Here is a 13544-nt window from a genome sequence, read left to right as displayed (position 1 = left end):
ATTAGAGCATCGTGCATAGTTAACATGGAGGATGAAGGGGAGGAACGTGTGATTTATGACTGCAAAGCCTAAAGGGGCCTGTAAGGGAGCTTTTTATGGCTTCAAACTCGGGGAGATGAATTAACTTCAGCTCATATTTGGGTGCCGGCGTGAAGGGGGGGGGGGGGGGGGGGTATTACGTGAGGCTCTAATTGGAATCATGCGGAGCTATAATTGAAGAACGATGACGTGTACATTATTAGCCGGTAACTAAGTAATTTACCTTTATCTCACTGAAAAGCAGATTCTCCAGACGTGGTTTTAAAACGCAGCGTGAGGCGCTATAAGGCCTATTAAACCAAAAAAACTGTTTGGATGTTCTCCGTGATGCCAGCAGCAACAGCTAATAACCCACTAATTCTCCCCCGTGTGACACATTTGAAAACGTTCCCCTTCTAAAGTCCTGTCAAAGCTCGATTTAATTACCTATAATTTCCGGCGTGATGTAAGAGTCTCTTATCGGCTTCATCTTTTTTCCAGCCGATAGCCTTTCGTCAAAGACTGGGAGAGGAACATGTACTATATACCTCTCTTTAAATAGACCCACTCCACTTTCATCTCAGGATAACGTACACAAAAGGGAAACAACTCGGCTCCCGGAAAAAAAAAAAAGAGTTTCAGGAAATAAGCGTGGCGTGCTCCAGTAAACTCAAGCTGTCAGCCACTTCACAGGGAAACGGCACGGCGAGGATTTGTTGATGCCACTGACATTAGCCTTATTGAAAGGACAGCTGTGGAAGGCGGGTGACAAGTATTAAAGCAGTTTTGTTGAGGGTGGGGGGGATTAAAAATAGATTAGGGCTTGAAAATACAGCTTCCACCACGGCTGCACGGTGAAAGGCTCGCGCGGTGTCAGCGGAGGGTGTATTTATACGGGGCGTGAAGCCGGCGAGCGGATCTTATTTAACATGAGATTGTCTGGGAGGACGACATCAGAGTGACACTGATGAGGGGGTACGACGGCGGCGGCAGAGTCACCGCTGCATTGTCTTCCCCCCTCCAACAACAGCCCGAGATAAGTAATCCTTATCAGTCGAGTTCAGGGTGCCACACTTCTTTAAAACCAACTCTATTATCGGCTCGCAGGTGAAAGAGCCAAACAAGCTGTCTGATCGTGAGCTACAGCCCACACACGCTTTGTACTTACTGCCTTTTCTTGTTTTTATGCCACCTCTTCCTGATTGTTGTTTTTCTGCACCGGCAAGAAGCCTAAAGGGACAGTTCACCCATTAAACCCCCAGATATGCCTACGGATTTTTACTCTCACATGTACTGCTGTTTATCAATCTAGATTGTTGTGCCTTGATTTGGGTTCATGACATCATCCAGAGGGGCTCGGTGAATTTCCCTGAGCTCTATCTAGCCAAAATACAATATTGATCTGTGATTCAATAACCAGATGAAAAGGATGCTGAAATAACTCCATCATGATGGTGATCAGTAAAAAGTGCTGAGTCATGCTTTGTTAGGTCTGTCTGCAAGACCACAAGATAACTACTGTTAAAACGCTGGTTTTCTGAATGGAGTCTGGTTGATGATGCTAGGCTACGCTAACATTGTAGCTGCTCCATCAACACTCCAAATAAGGTCATCTAGACATAAATACAGCAGAGACCTTGTTGTTTGGACCACAGACAGTCTCTGGTTCCTCCACATAGTCTGGTCTGGTCTCTATCATAGACCCGGTAGACCGTTGGTGGAGGGTGTAGTTCTGGAGGGAAGACAGACATTTCTATGGGTGATATCTCCACGACTACAAAAACTGATCCAGACTGATGAACAGGTTTTTGATTTTGGGGGGTGAACTGTCCCTTTAAGGTAGTAAGTGGGATCCGGGTAAAAAACGATGCATCGGCGTTTCCCTGAGCAGTCACTTCTGACTGCCGACAAATGCATTCTGTGACATTTCCAGCAGCAGCAGCAACACTTCACACATCTGTATTATTCATACGTGTCGCCGTCTCGTCCACACAAATTTGTACATAACGATGTATATTTTATGGAGCTTTGTGCTGGAAGGAAATTAATAATTTAGAATTTTCCCTCACGCAATAAAATAGTAGAGCGGCTTGAATTTAAAAAATGCTCTGCTCTTTATTTGCACTTCATTTCAAGGAAGCAGCGTGGGGGTGTGAAGGCTCATACTTCCAGCTGAACCTTCCCGATATCTCCCGCTGAGCGGCGAGTGGACGCCCTGATGCTAAATAATCAGACCGCTGGTCTGAAGGTGCACCATTAGAGGCAACCTCTTTGCTTGATGTGTAGTCATCGACTGCACTTTTCCTGCTGACGGCAGGTTTCTCTGCACAGACCCGACACATACTAATGCTCCCCCAGTAAAACCCCGATCTCCTCCGCTTCGATAAAATCAGGTTGTTTTTTCTGATTGGAAGTAAACTCATTTATGCTGATGATCTCCCTCCCTCTCTCTCTATCGTTGGTTGTTTTTCTTTGCTATTCATGGCACCACGTTCATGCAGCTGAGTGAGTTTTGCCGGCGCAGCAGAGCGGCTTCGGCAGTGAGATTCACTTAACAACCTGAGCGCCGCTGCACAAAGCTGGAGAGTGTTGTTGGAATCTCAGCCTCGCCAATTAAAGCGCCGGGGAAGGTTTTCGGGGGGGAAGTTGCTCGTTCAGCAGATGGCAAATTTGTGATGCGGCCTCAAATAGCTTGCGTCCGACCGTTCGACTCATTAAAGGAGAGTCAACTTTTCACACGACGGCCTGCGTAAACACAAGCGTATAAAGAGAGCGATCCCACACCTTCTATTATTCGATGTAAGAGAATAAATGACGTACAGATTAAATGCGTGACCACCCGTCGGGTTAATGCCGCGGGAGATGCCACCGACGCTAACCATTAACGTTACGACGCCTCGCGGAGCCCTAATGGCTGCTTTCTAATACTTCCTTGCTCCCTGAATTAGCCACTGCGACCTTTTGAAGCTCTCCCACGAGCCTTCCACGGCCTCCTCTTACTGTCCCTCGCCCTCGCTGCTATCACTCAAACGGTAGTGGCGGCGAGGAGAGATCAGACACAGATTTTTTTACGGCATTCGCATATCTCGCCTGTTGTTTACCCAAAGCTGTGTGTGTGTGTGAGCAGTGGATGATGGGTAATGATACATTTTTAAATGCTGTCTGGCCAACGTCAGCAGATCACAGAGGGGGAAGCTGGTGTTGTTTTCAGCGTGTTTGCAGCGTGTTTGTTTGTTGTCTGCGTTGCTGAAAAAGTTGCTCAACGAGGTTGTTTGAGCCGGTTTTCTCACATCAAAGGGACCCAGCGTGTCTTTTTCATCTTTCCATCTGACCGCTGCAGAGTCACTCCGGATGCAGCGAGTGAAAGGCAGGAAATTGCATATTTTGAGTGTGTCACTTTTTTTTGGGGCTGGACCAGAACTATAACTGACTCTGTGAGTGAGTGAGTGAGTGAGTGAGTGAGTGAGTGAGTGAGTGAGTGAGTGAGTGAGTGAGTAATTGCAACCATTGGTCAGTCGAGTGACGTAGACTAGCGACTTGAGACTTGTGAGCTTAGACTGTCTATAAGAAGTGGACGTTGTCATGGTGACGTCACCAGTTGGTTCAGGTTGATTGTTTGCAACCAGTAGCAGGAAGTGACCATATTTGGACTGTGGAGGAGCGACGGGTGGATCTGACGAAACACAAAGCAGCAGAGCGGCACCCTTACTGGATCTGGATCCATGTGGATTCTGGTGTGAAGCTGCTAACAAAGTTACAGCTAAGTGTTAAAGTAAAGTAAGCCCCGCCCCCTAAAGCATCCCCTGCTTTCTGGTCTGGTGGACTCTAAATGGACCATAATGTACTAAATGAACATCATGCTGGATTGAAGAAGACTTGGAAGCTAAACAAAATGATGTTATGATTCGTCTATGAACCTTCCACTTGAAGTAAAGCACCTTCATACACACACACACACACACACACACACACACACACACACACACACACACACACACACACACACACATACACACACACTCACTCTATGTAAACCTCTAGGTCTTAGAAACTTACAGCCTCCTAATTTGATTGTTGCTGCAAAGTCACCCCAGCGTTTAACGTTCTCATTAGACATTCAGCGTAAGATTTTGATCAGCGAAGACACGACATGAATCCAAAGGAGACTACAGATCAACAAATCTGCACCCTGATGCCATAAAAAACCTGCTTCAGTGAGTCCACCGGGACCCAGGAGGAGGCTCCTGGAATAAACAGCTGCTGTGATAACCACGTCCTGTAACTGATTGGGCTGCAGACAGAAGAAGCTCTGATACGCCTTTTTGCGTACGATGTTGTGCAGACGGAGGGGTTCTCTGCTGAGTGTTTCTGTTTCCCGCCTGATAATCGCTTAATAATCACTTCCACCGCGGTGCGAGTCGTGCTGAGGGAGGAAACGCGTTGCGTGAGCAGCAGTCGAGGCTCCGTATGGGTCGACTTTACGACACCGATCCAAGCAGGAAATGATGATTCACATAAAAGTTAGTCTGACAGCTGAGGCAACAAAACAAAGGGTGGGGGGGGCTTTTACACTTAACGACTTAAGACAAATGGCTTGTTGGAATAAAAAAAGAATCTCCTTCTGCCACCTTCATCAGTTAAGTGCTGCGGCTGATTATTTTCATGACTTCCTGGACTCAGAGTCACGTTTTTACGTTCATTCTCTTTAGGGGGAAGGAGTTCGGTCACGACGTGGACTTCATCGTGACCACGCCCGAGCTGGGGAAGGAGCAGAGTCTGCTCAACGACGTCATCGATCGACTGAGGGAGCAAGTAAGTACGCCGTTTCCTTTTATTTGTAATTAAGGGGAAGCTAGGAGAGGCCTCGTTGGTCATCATTTGTGAATAAAACTGATTAAAAAACACAAGACGGCAGGATTGGTTTGAATCCAAAATCCATGAATTTAGATATACTTCGAAGTTCATTTGAAAAACTGCAGCATATATTTATTATATTATTATATATAATGTAAACAAGAAGTACATTATAGAGCTGAGAGAGGGGGGCAATATTCAGAGAAATTTGTGAGTTTATAAAGTCACCGATTTGTGAGTTTTTTTTTGTCATAAGTGACTTAAACAAGTTACTTGACCGGATGTTTGCCGTTGCTATGACAACAAGTGAAAGCTACCGCTAGCATCTTAGCCCGACCGCCCCGATCAATAAACACACATAAGATGACAGTTTGGCCTCATATGAATAAAAGCAACACTAAGCATCCACATCATCACCCTAAGGACCTTAACGAGGTGATGTCACACATTGGGATGATTCATTACAAACATAAATGAACGTACATTCATGTGGAAGTTGGCATCGTATAAAGTAACAAATCTGCAACTTTATAAATTCACAAATTTGCCACTTTATTTCTCAGAATATTGCCCCCCTCTCTCTCTCTCCTACAGTGGCCCTAATACGCCGTCATACAATCTGGAGGATGTGATTATTTTTTAATTCCACCTTAACTTTAAGGACATGTCTCTGATGCTGTGTTTAGATTTTGAATAGAGTCGGTTGCTTTTTCCATCATTCAGAACCGTCCTTGGAAACTTTACAGCAGCCTTTTTTATATGGCTTATAAAGGAAAAGCTGCTCCGGAGTTCTGATTTAATTTAGTGGAAAGAAATTGGGAAAATGTGAGTGAATCAGGTAAAGTAGAAAGTCGCCTTAATGGAGAGACAGAGAAGGAGAGACAGACAGATGGCGTTTGATTTAAGAGAGAGAGAGACAGCGGTGAGAGAAATGTGTGAGCGTCAGATAAAAACTCAGCGGTAAACGATGTTAATGACAGCCTATGTTTACATACGCATAATGATTTAATTATTGGCTGCTCAACATTACCACTTTTATTTGCAGCTAATATTAACAGCAATGTGACAAATATTAACGAGCTCCAGAAGTGTCCAATTATGGAAACACGTTCACCTAATTACATTAAACTGAGGTCTTAATCACAATGGTGCAAACACGTCCAGCATGTTCTTTTTTTATTTTTTAACACCCTCGTCCTTTCTGGCTTTACGAGATTATACGAGACGGGGGATTTCAATAAGAGCACCTTTTGCATGTAAACAAAGAATGCGTTGAAAAAGAGGAAATAGCCGAGTCGCTGGCGAGAATCAGAAGTAAATATTTTCATTAAAATAGAAAATTTGTTGTTTTTAACGAGAACATTAACTCCGTAGACTATATATATAAATTTGATTTTGGCATTTTGGTCGTCGCCATCTTGCATTTTGTTGCAACCAGTGAAGGAAGTGACCATATTTGGACTGTGGAGGAGCGACGGGTGGATCTGGATTCTGGTGTAAAGCTGAAAGTCACCACAACTGATGAGACATTAACTCAATGAACTGACCTAAGTGAGAGACATCAATACAAAGAGACCCCCCCCCCCCCCCCCCCCCCACCATCAATGGTTTGGTCCACTAAATGGGCCTTTCTACTTTATATAAGTAGCCACCTGGAGGACTGCAGCAGACTCAAAAAGACAAAAAAAAAATTAATTAACTCCACAAACTGAGTGAACAATGTGAACTAAACAGTTTAAATACAACATTATGTACAATATAATGATGAATATCCGTGGCTTCATTCTGTATTAATACATTAATAATGTGTTGTCTGAAACCAAGGCTGTTCTTGACTTAACACAAAGAGTAGTAAATATGTAATCTGGTAGTAGAATAACCCGCTGGGCAGAGTTTTGGGCGTCTAATGAGAGTCTGACTGGACTTTGTGGATCGTATTTGATCGGCCCTGACCCGTAGCGCTGTTGCGTCTCGCTGCATTCAATGTGAGCCGTCTAGACGTATTGATTAGAAGCGTCGCTGTTCGCTCGGATGGACGGATGATAAATACTGAAACGCTCCTCATGTAGACGTTAGAAAGAAACTTGCACAGAACACAAACTTCTTACAGTGTATTCATTGATATGTATGAGACGAAGGCCGTGTCTCAAAGCACTATATAGTTCTCTGTGTTGCTGTTCTCAATGTTACTTCATGTTGTTCAATTATGTTAGTGCTCTAAAGTATCCCATCATGCATTGCACTGAAGTAAAACTGACAAACGATGAGAGTAGAGAGATTGAAACAAATCTACAAAAATAATATCTTTAATGTGAGGAGATCACCATAACACAGACATACACAGATATATTAATTTGAGTCCTGTATGAGAGCATACTTTTCTTCTTACCTTTCACAATAAAAGCCCGAGACATCTACGTGGTCTCACTGTTTACCAGGGGAACTTAAACTACAACAAATTAACTCACAATGTTGATTATTTACATAGGAAATATGTGGTTATTTTGTTAAGGAAGCTCAACCAGCTACAGGTGATCCAAGTGTCTGAAGGTATTTGATTTTCAGATGAGCTCACTAGATAATCCTCTACACTTCCTGGATAGTGAGTGGGGAGAGAATTACCTCAGTAACACGTCTGTATCAGTGAAGACCGGATCCCTAAAGGCCGATGCAGATCCATTATGGACGATATGACTCAGAGAAGAAGGTGCATGATCTCCTGTAAGAGCCATCAGAGCTGCTTTTCCCCTCAGATAAATGTGAAGCTGCAGAGGGTCACGAGAGGAGACGAGTGTCTGATGGCTGTCGGCTTCTTCGGTTTAAAAATAAATCTCTCTCTCTCTCCGATCTACTCAGTCCGACGCTAACGACCTACTGGCTGCCGCCGCCGCCGGGAGCTCTCACCTCCCGCAGCACACTTTCACTGTAGGTGGAGGGAACAAGGCGAGGACGCCAACGCATGTGTGAATGTGTGAGGATAAGGAGGTGGGACAGTGAATTAGGCTGTTGGGGGGGCAGGTGTTAGAAAAAGGGAGTCCATTTTCTTGTCGGCGGGCCGGGAGGGAAGAGGGACGATGTGGGACGAGGACACAAGAGACAGCGATTAAGCGGCGGTAGCAGAGGTTGACTCTAAGTCGTGTAACCTTGTCATCTGCAATCAAGTCCCCCGAGGACCCCCCCCACGTGTCTCCACTCAGGCCTAATATCACAGGGCGCCCCCCCTCCCAACCCCTTCAGCACCCGAACCTCCGCCTGCAGGGAGTTAAAAATACATCCATCTAGAAAACGTCCTTGTGAAAACGGGTTCATCATTTTTTTTACCCCCCCTCCTGATGAAAGCATAACTTGGGGGGCAGAGGCAAGGTCAGCACCAGCTTCTGTGGCAGACGGATGAGAACCGGCGTGGCCCCCGGTAAAGAAGGATGGGGGGCGTCCATCTATCGTCTCTCTGTCTCTAAATACTGTATAAGTGCTGCTTTTCTGAAGGCCGCCGCCATTATAACGCCATTCAGCTCAGAGTGTTCGCCGTGGCCGAGGTCGGAGGCTCTTCCCTTTGTTTTGTTTTTGTATTTGGTTATAATTGAGCTGATTTCAGAACAGCTGAGTTTATTCTACTGAGATTTTAATAAAAACCTAAATGTTTAAAAAGGCCAAATTTTCTGGCACGCATACAGACTCCTTTCTTATCTTTCACAATAAAAGCCTGAGACATATACAGTATAAGTAGTTTAAGTTCCTCTGGTAAACAGTGATGCCAAGTTTATATATATATATATATATATTCCACCGTGATTTATTACAAAGGAAATATGTGGGTATTTGGTCGTGGATGCTCTACCAGCTCTGATCTGAAGTGTTTTATTTTATTTTACAGATGAGTTCACTATATAATCCTCTACACTTCCTGGATAGCGAGTAGGGAGTAAATTACCGCCATTGAGCTGAGGCTCGATTGTTCGGCGTGGGCCGGGGATCGGAGCCCGATCCCGTTTTTTTTTTTTTGGGTTGAGTTTTTTCTGCATCCACGCCGAGATTTGAATAAAAACCTGAGCGGTTAAAAAGGCTAACTTTTGACTTTTGAAAAAAGAAACACGTCCCTTTCATTCCCGCCGACGCTGCGTATCAAAGGCGGAAGTCGCAGTTCAAACGGCCGTGGCTAACGCGTGCTAATCTGCGACACGGAGGGACAGTTTTTGAAGTCTCTCTCTGAGATTCCCAGATTGTAAAAACATGATGCAGGTGGAGACCGCTTATCAAGAAACTAGAACCCCGACTAAATAATCAAATGCACAAAAAAATATCACAATTTCAAAAAAAGGCATGTTCACTTGACTCTTTTCTTTTTTTTTGGCGCTCTGAGGCGAAGCTTTGGGGGGAGATTATCTCCCCGCTGTCCTCCTCTGTAATTCCCTCTGTAAACAGTTCTGCTGGAATAAGCTTACTCTCAGATGCTCGCTGACATTACCTGCTGCGTGGGAGATGATTACAGAGCACCGCGAGGCTAAACGGCCTCCGGCGACGCCGAGACGGGAACTCATGACATCCTCTTTTTATGCTGGATTTATGTGTGTGTGTGTGTGTGTGTGTGTGTGTGTGTGTGTGTGTGTGTGTGTGTGTGTAACAAAGGGCGTCCACATTGAGGTACTTACCGATGTGCGCGACTGTCACCGTAACTCATTAACTTCCTCTTCTAAAGGCATCAAACAGATTGGAGGCTTAAAGAAATCACATCTGCCAAAATGAGACGTGACCTACATTCGCGGCCCATAATGCAATGCGAGGCGAGGTTGAAGACCTTCTCCTTCTCCGGTGACTCGTCTCGAGTGTGGCTCGGGGGGGAGGGGGGATTTTAATTTCATATTATAGCCGGTAGCTTCTTTTTTTTTTTTTTTAAACGCCGTCTTTCTGGCCTCATTATGGAAAGCGGGAGCCTTTTTTAAAGCGCCGCCATTAGTGGACGTGAAGCCCTCTCTCTCTCTCTCTCTCTCTCTCTCTCTCTCCTCGCCTATTATCGGGAGGTGAATGGTTTATCGCTAATTGCGGAGGTGAAGCCGACATGGAGAATCTTCTTGGACAAAACGAATCCGCCTGCTGGAGATAATCAGAGGTGGAGAAGCAGTGAAGGGTTTCTTAGAGATCTGCTTCCCGTAGCGTCGATCAAAGGTGGTTTTTGTCTTCCTACTTCCTCCTTCGGGGCCCTCGGACGCCGACTCGGCGTTTAATGCCCCGTGATTAACCTCGGCCATCGGCTGCTCCGGCCGGGCCGGCCGCTCGCTGCGCTCCCTTCTCCCAATTATTGCTCTTTAAGGAGAGTGCAGGCTGATTTACGGCCAGCGAGCGGAGGAGGAGGAGGATCCCAACAAATTACACCGGGGCAGCTAGAATTAAATTGACAATTTGTAATCTTAATCGCTTCACACATCCAGAGAGGAGGCTCAGAGGGAATCAATCCACAGCCTCTCTTTCCTTCTGTCTGCTCGTCCACCTAGTTTCCTCCGAATCCTCCGACTCTCGTGGACTCGCTCCATTTCCCTCCTTTATAGAGCTTTGTCTCTCATCAGTGACCCTCTCTCTCCGACTCTCATCCTGACGTCTTACTTGGCAGACGTTTCCATTATCTGAAGCAGTGGAAGCGTTTCTTCAGTCATCCACTATGACTCTCTGTTGGATGCTCAGCCATCCCCGTCCCACGTTTCTCTCGGCTCAAATTAGTCCGATGAGGAGTCGGAGCGGATGTTCACCTGACGGTCCGTGTCCTTCGGATCCGGTCCGGATCTCACACAGGAGTCACGGCTTCATTTAACCATCAAGACGACGTCGCTCTCCACTTCATCACACAGCAGATTCCACTCACGCCTACCAGCGACGTTTACGAAACATCTCAAAGATGAACATTGACTTTTTTCTAAACTTTGTGTGAATGAAAACCTCAAATCCGAGTCAGTAGACCTGAGGTTTCTTCCTTTCTCATTAGTTTAAATGTAAACTTTGTTTCATTATGAGGTGTTTATTTATTTAAATAAATGACTAAATAATATAATTACTTTTCTATTGGACTTTTAACCAATAACAAAAGAACACAAATGTCTAATCAGACCACGACGTCCTCCCCATTAAAATCCTCCACTCAGGGTTTAAAGCAAATATCCCGTTTGGACGTAAAACCATGAAACCTCCAGGTGATTACTCACATTAAAGCCATCCCCAATTATCTGTTTAAATATGCAAATGAGGTATTCATGAGAAATCTACAGATGCAAATAGACAAATGGTGTACAATAAAAGATGCTTTCTTTCCATCAGTCTGAAAAAAAGAGACAGAAGCAAAATAGTCCAAAATGTCAGACTTGAGGAGTGCATTAAAAAGCAATGATTAGCCTGCGGAGAGTCTCCCTGGAAGCAGCGTAACCTCAACTCATCTCCACGTCTAAACCTCCCGGATCTCCAGAGAATCTGCTTCTCAGGAAAGTTGCAGCTTTCACGGAAAACATCGGTTTCTTCTAGCTATTAAATGATCTCACGATGACTCCACAAGCTGGGAGGTTGTTCTTGGAATACATTAGGCTCAAATGGTCCCGAGGTCTTCTTTGTTACTGGGTTTCAAATATGCCTCTTCGACATTAAGAAGCAGAAAAGGCAGCTTTGGTGAGTTTTATGGCTCAAAAACTTAACTTTCAGCAGACGTGACGGACCGGACGCCATCAAACTTCGTGCAGCTCATCTGCAACAACGGAGAAGCTATTTTTATTGAATTTTTTTCTAATTGACAAAATGTTTTTAACCATGTAAGCTCCTCAAAGAAAGTTACACAAAGACCCCTCATAGACAAAAGTGTCCTCGTGAAATATTACCATAAAAACTGTGTGTGTGTATATATATATATATATATATATATATAAAATGTTTACTTTACTGACTAATTTCTCAATACACAGACTCACACCACTCTACATCCACGACAACAAGTCAACACCATTTCAGTTGAATGAATGGATTCCATTGGCCTTCAGTAACAGGAAGAGAAAACAGGAAAATATGTCATTTCTCCAAAGTAACAAAAAAAGGGAAAATTAAATAAGAGTATGGTTGCTCAAAAATGAAAAATGAAGCTGGGAAATAATAAAAAACAATTCAAGTTTGTCCAAAAATACAAACCGTGACCAAATATCAAGGCTAAAGCAATAATCTCAGCCCAAAATGGTGGAAACAAATACAACCCAAATGGACAGAAATGCCCGAGGAGGGTACAAGAGACAAAATTTATATATCATTCTACTATAATTATGCACTTTGAAAGTTTTTGATTGCAAAGTTTAAACCTTCCAGTGACTTAAACTTTAAATGGTAGCTTCCAGTCAGCGGCATGGAGATAATCACGCAGGCTTCTGTATCCTCTCATCTTAATTACCTTCACGCTGAAACAAGCTGCTGCATGAACCCTCAGGGCTTCTGTTCAGGACTCGAGGACCCCGTGGCTCCCAACGTGGCTCCTCACTTTACTGTGAGGAGTTTGATGCCATGAAGGCTGATCAACAGCACAGAGGGGTGCTCGCTTCTTAGACAGACCGGCCTCTTAAAGTCCAGCTGAAACCACATTTCAAGAGCATCGATCTTCCATCTGGTGACGTGTTTCTGAGGAGGCGGGACATAATGTTGGCAGGAATTTGTTAAACTTTGATTGGTTGATGGATGGATCATATTATTGGTTGAAATTGGCTCGTGTCACATTTTCTCCAGGAATTTGCTTTTGTTCTTAAAATATAAAAAATGTATTATTTTTTGTTAAACAGCTGTACAATATGACCGTGATCTTAATGTGTTAAATCGTTAAGTTGGCCACTTAATTATTATTATATTATTATTAATGATTGTATAGAATAAATGATGGACTGACTGGTTATGGATTACTTCTCAACTCTGTTTACATTTTGCACTGAAAGTATTTCTAACTATTTTATTTTATTTTAACCTTATTTAATATTCTTTTTCTTTATTCTATTTGTGACACTTTTACTTCTGCTTTTCAAACCTTGAGTTAGCATTGAGACTAAGAATTGACTTCCTGGTAACAGATGCATGGAAATGAACATCTTGAAACTTGACGTGTGTTTTGGACAGGAAGAGGAAGTAATGGTTTTTATAAAGATGAAGATCTATAACCAACATGCTTGTATCCTATAACCCCCGTCTGTTCCTCAGGGCCTCCTGCTGTACTCTGATTACCACCCGTCCACCTTCGACGAGGACAGCCTTCCCTGTAAACGCTTCGAGGCCATGGACCACTTCGCAAAGTGCTTCCTGATCCTGCGTCTGGAGGGCCGCCTGGTGGACGGGGGTCTGCACTGTGCCGAGGGGGACACCCGGGGCTGGAGGGCGGTGCGCGTGGACCTGGTCTCGCCACCGATGGATCGCTACGCCTTCGCCCTCCTGGGCTGGACCGGATCCCGGGTACGGATGCGACGACAGGGATCAGTGCAGCTGCAGGTGGACGAGGTCCAGGTCCAGGTGGTCTCTGGTCCTGTAGTCTGGGTCCAAGGAGACTAAAACACCTTAAAGAGTATCAGGGCCACTGTAGGAAAGAAAAAGACAAATCGTGGCCGAGAGAGGGGGGCAACATTCAGAGAAAAAAAGAATAGATGTTTGCCGTTGCTATGACGACGTGTGAAAGCTAC

General features: G+C 44.5%; 1 protein-coding gene across 1 annotated transcript in view; it reads left to right on the top strand.

The window, feature by feature from the left end:
- The window catches only part of dntt (deoxynucleotidyltransferase, terminal), a 67646-nt gene that overhangs the window by 28687 nt on the left and 25415 nt on the right, over positions 1-13544 (top strand). Inside the window, exons 8-9 of the mRNA XM_084020581.1 lie at positions 4728-4830; positions 13072-13320. Coding sequence (XP_083876707.1) covers positions 4728-4830; positions 13072-13320 — 352 coding nt within the window. The remainder of the gene's footprint in view (positions 1-4727; positions 4831-13071; positions 13321-13544) is intronic.

This window comes from Eutrigla gurnardus (genome assembly GCF_963514095.1).
Source record: "Eutrigla gurnardus genome assembly, chromosome: 11".
NCBI lineage: Eukaryota > Metazoa > Chordata > Actinopteri > Perciformes > Triglidae > Eutrigla > Eutrigla gurnardus.
The sequence above is the reverse complement of the archived record's forward strand: the minus strand, read 5'-3'. Positions and strand labels throughout refer to the sequence as shown.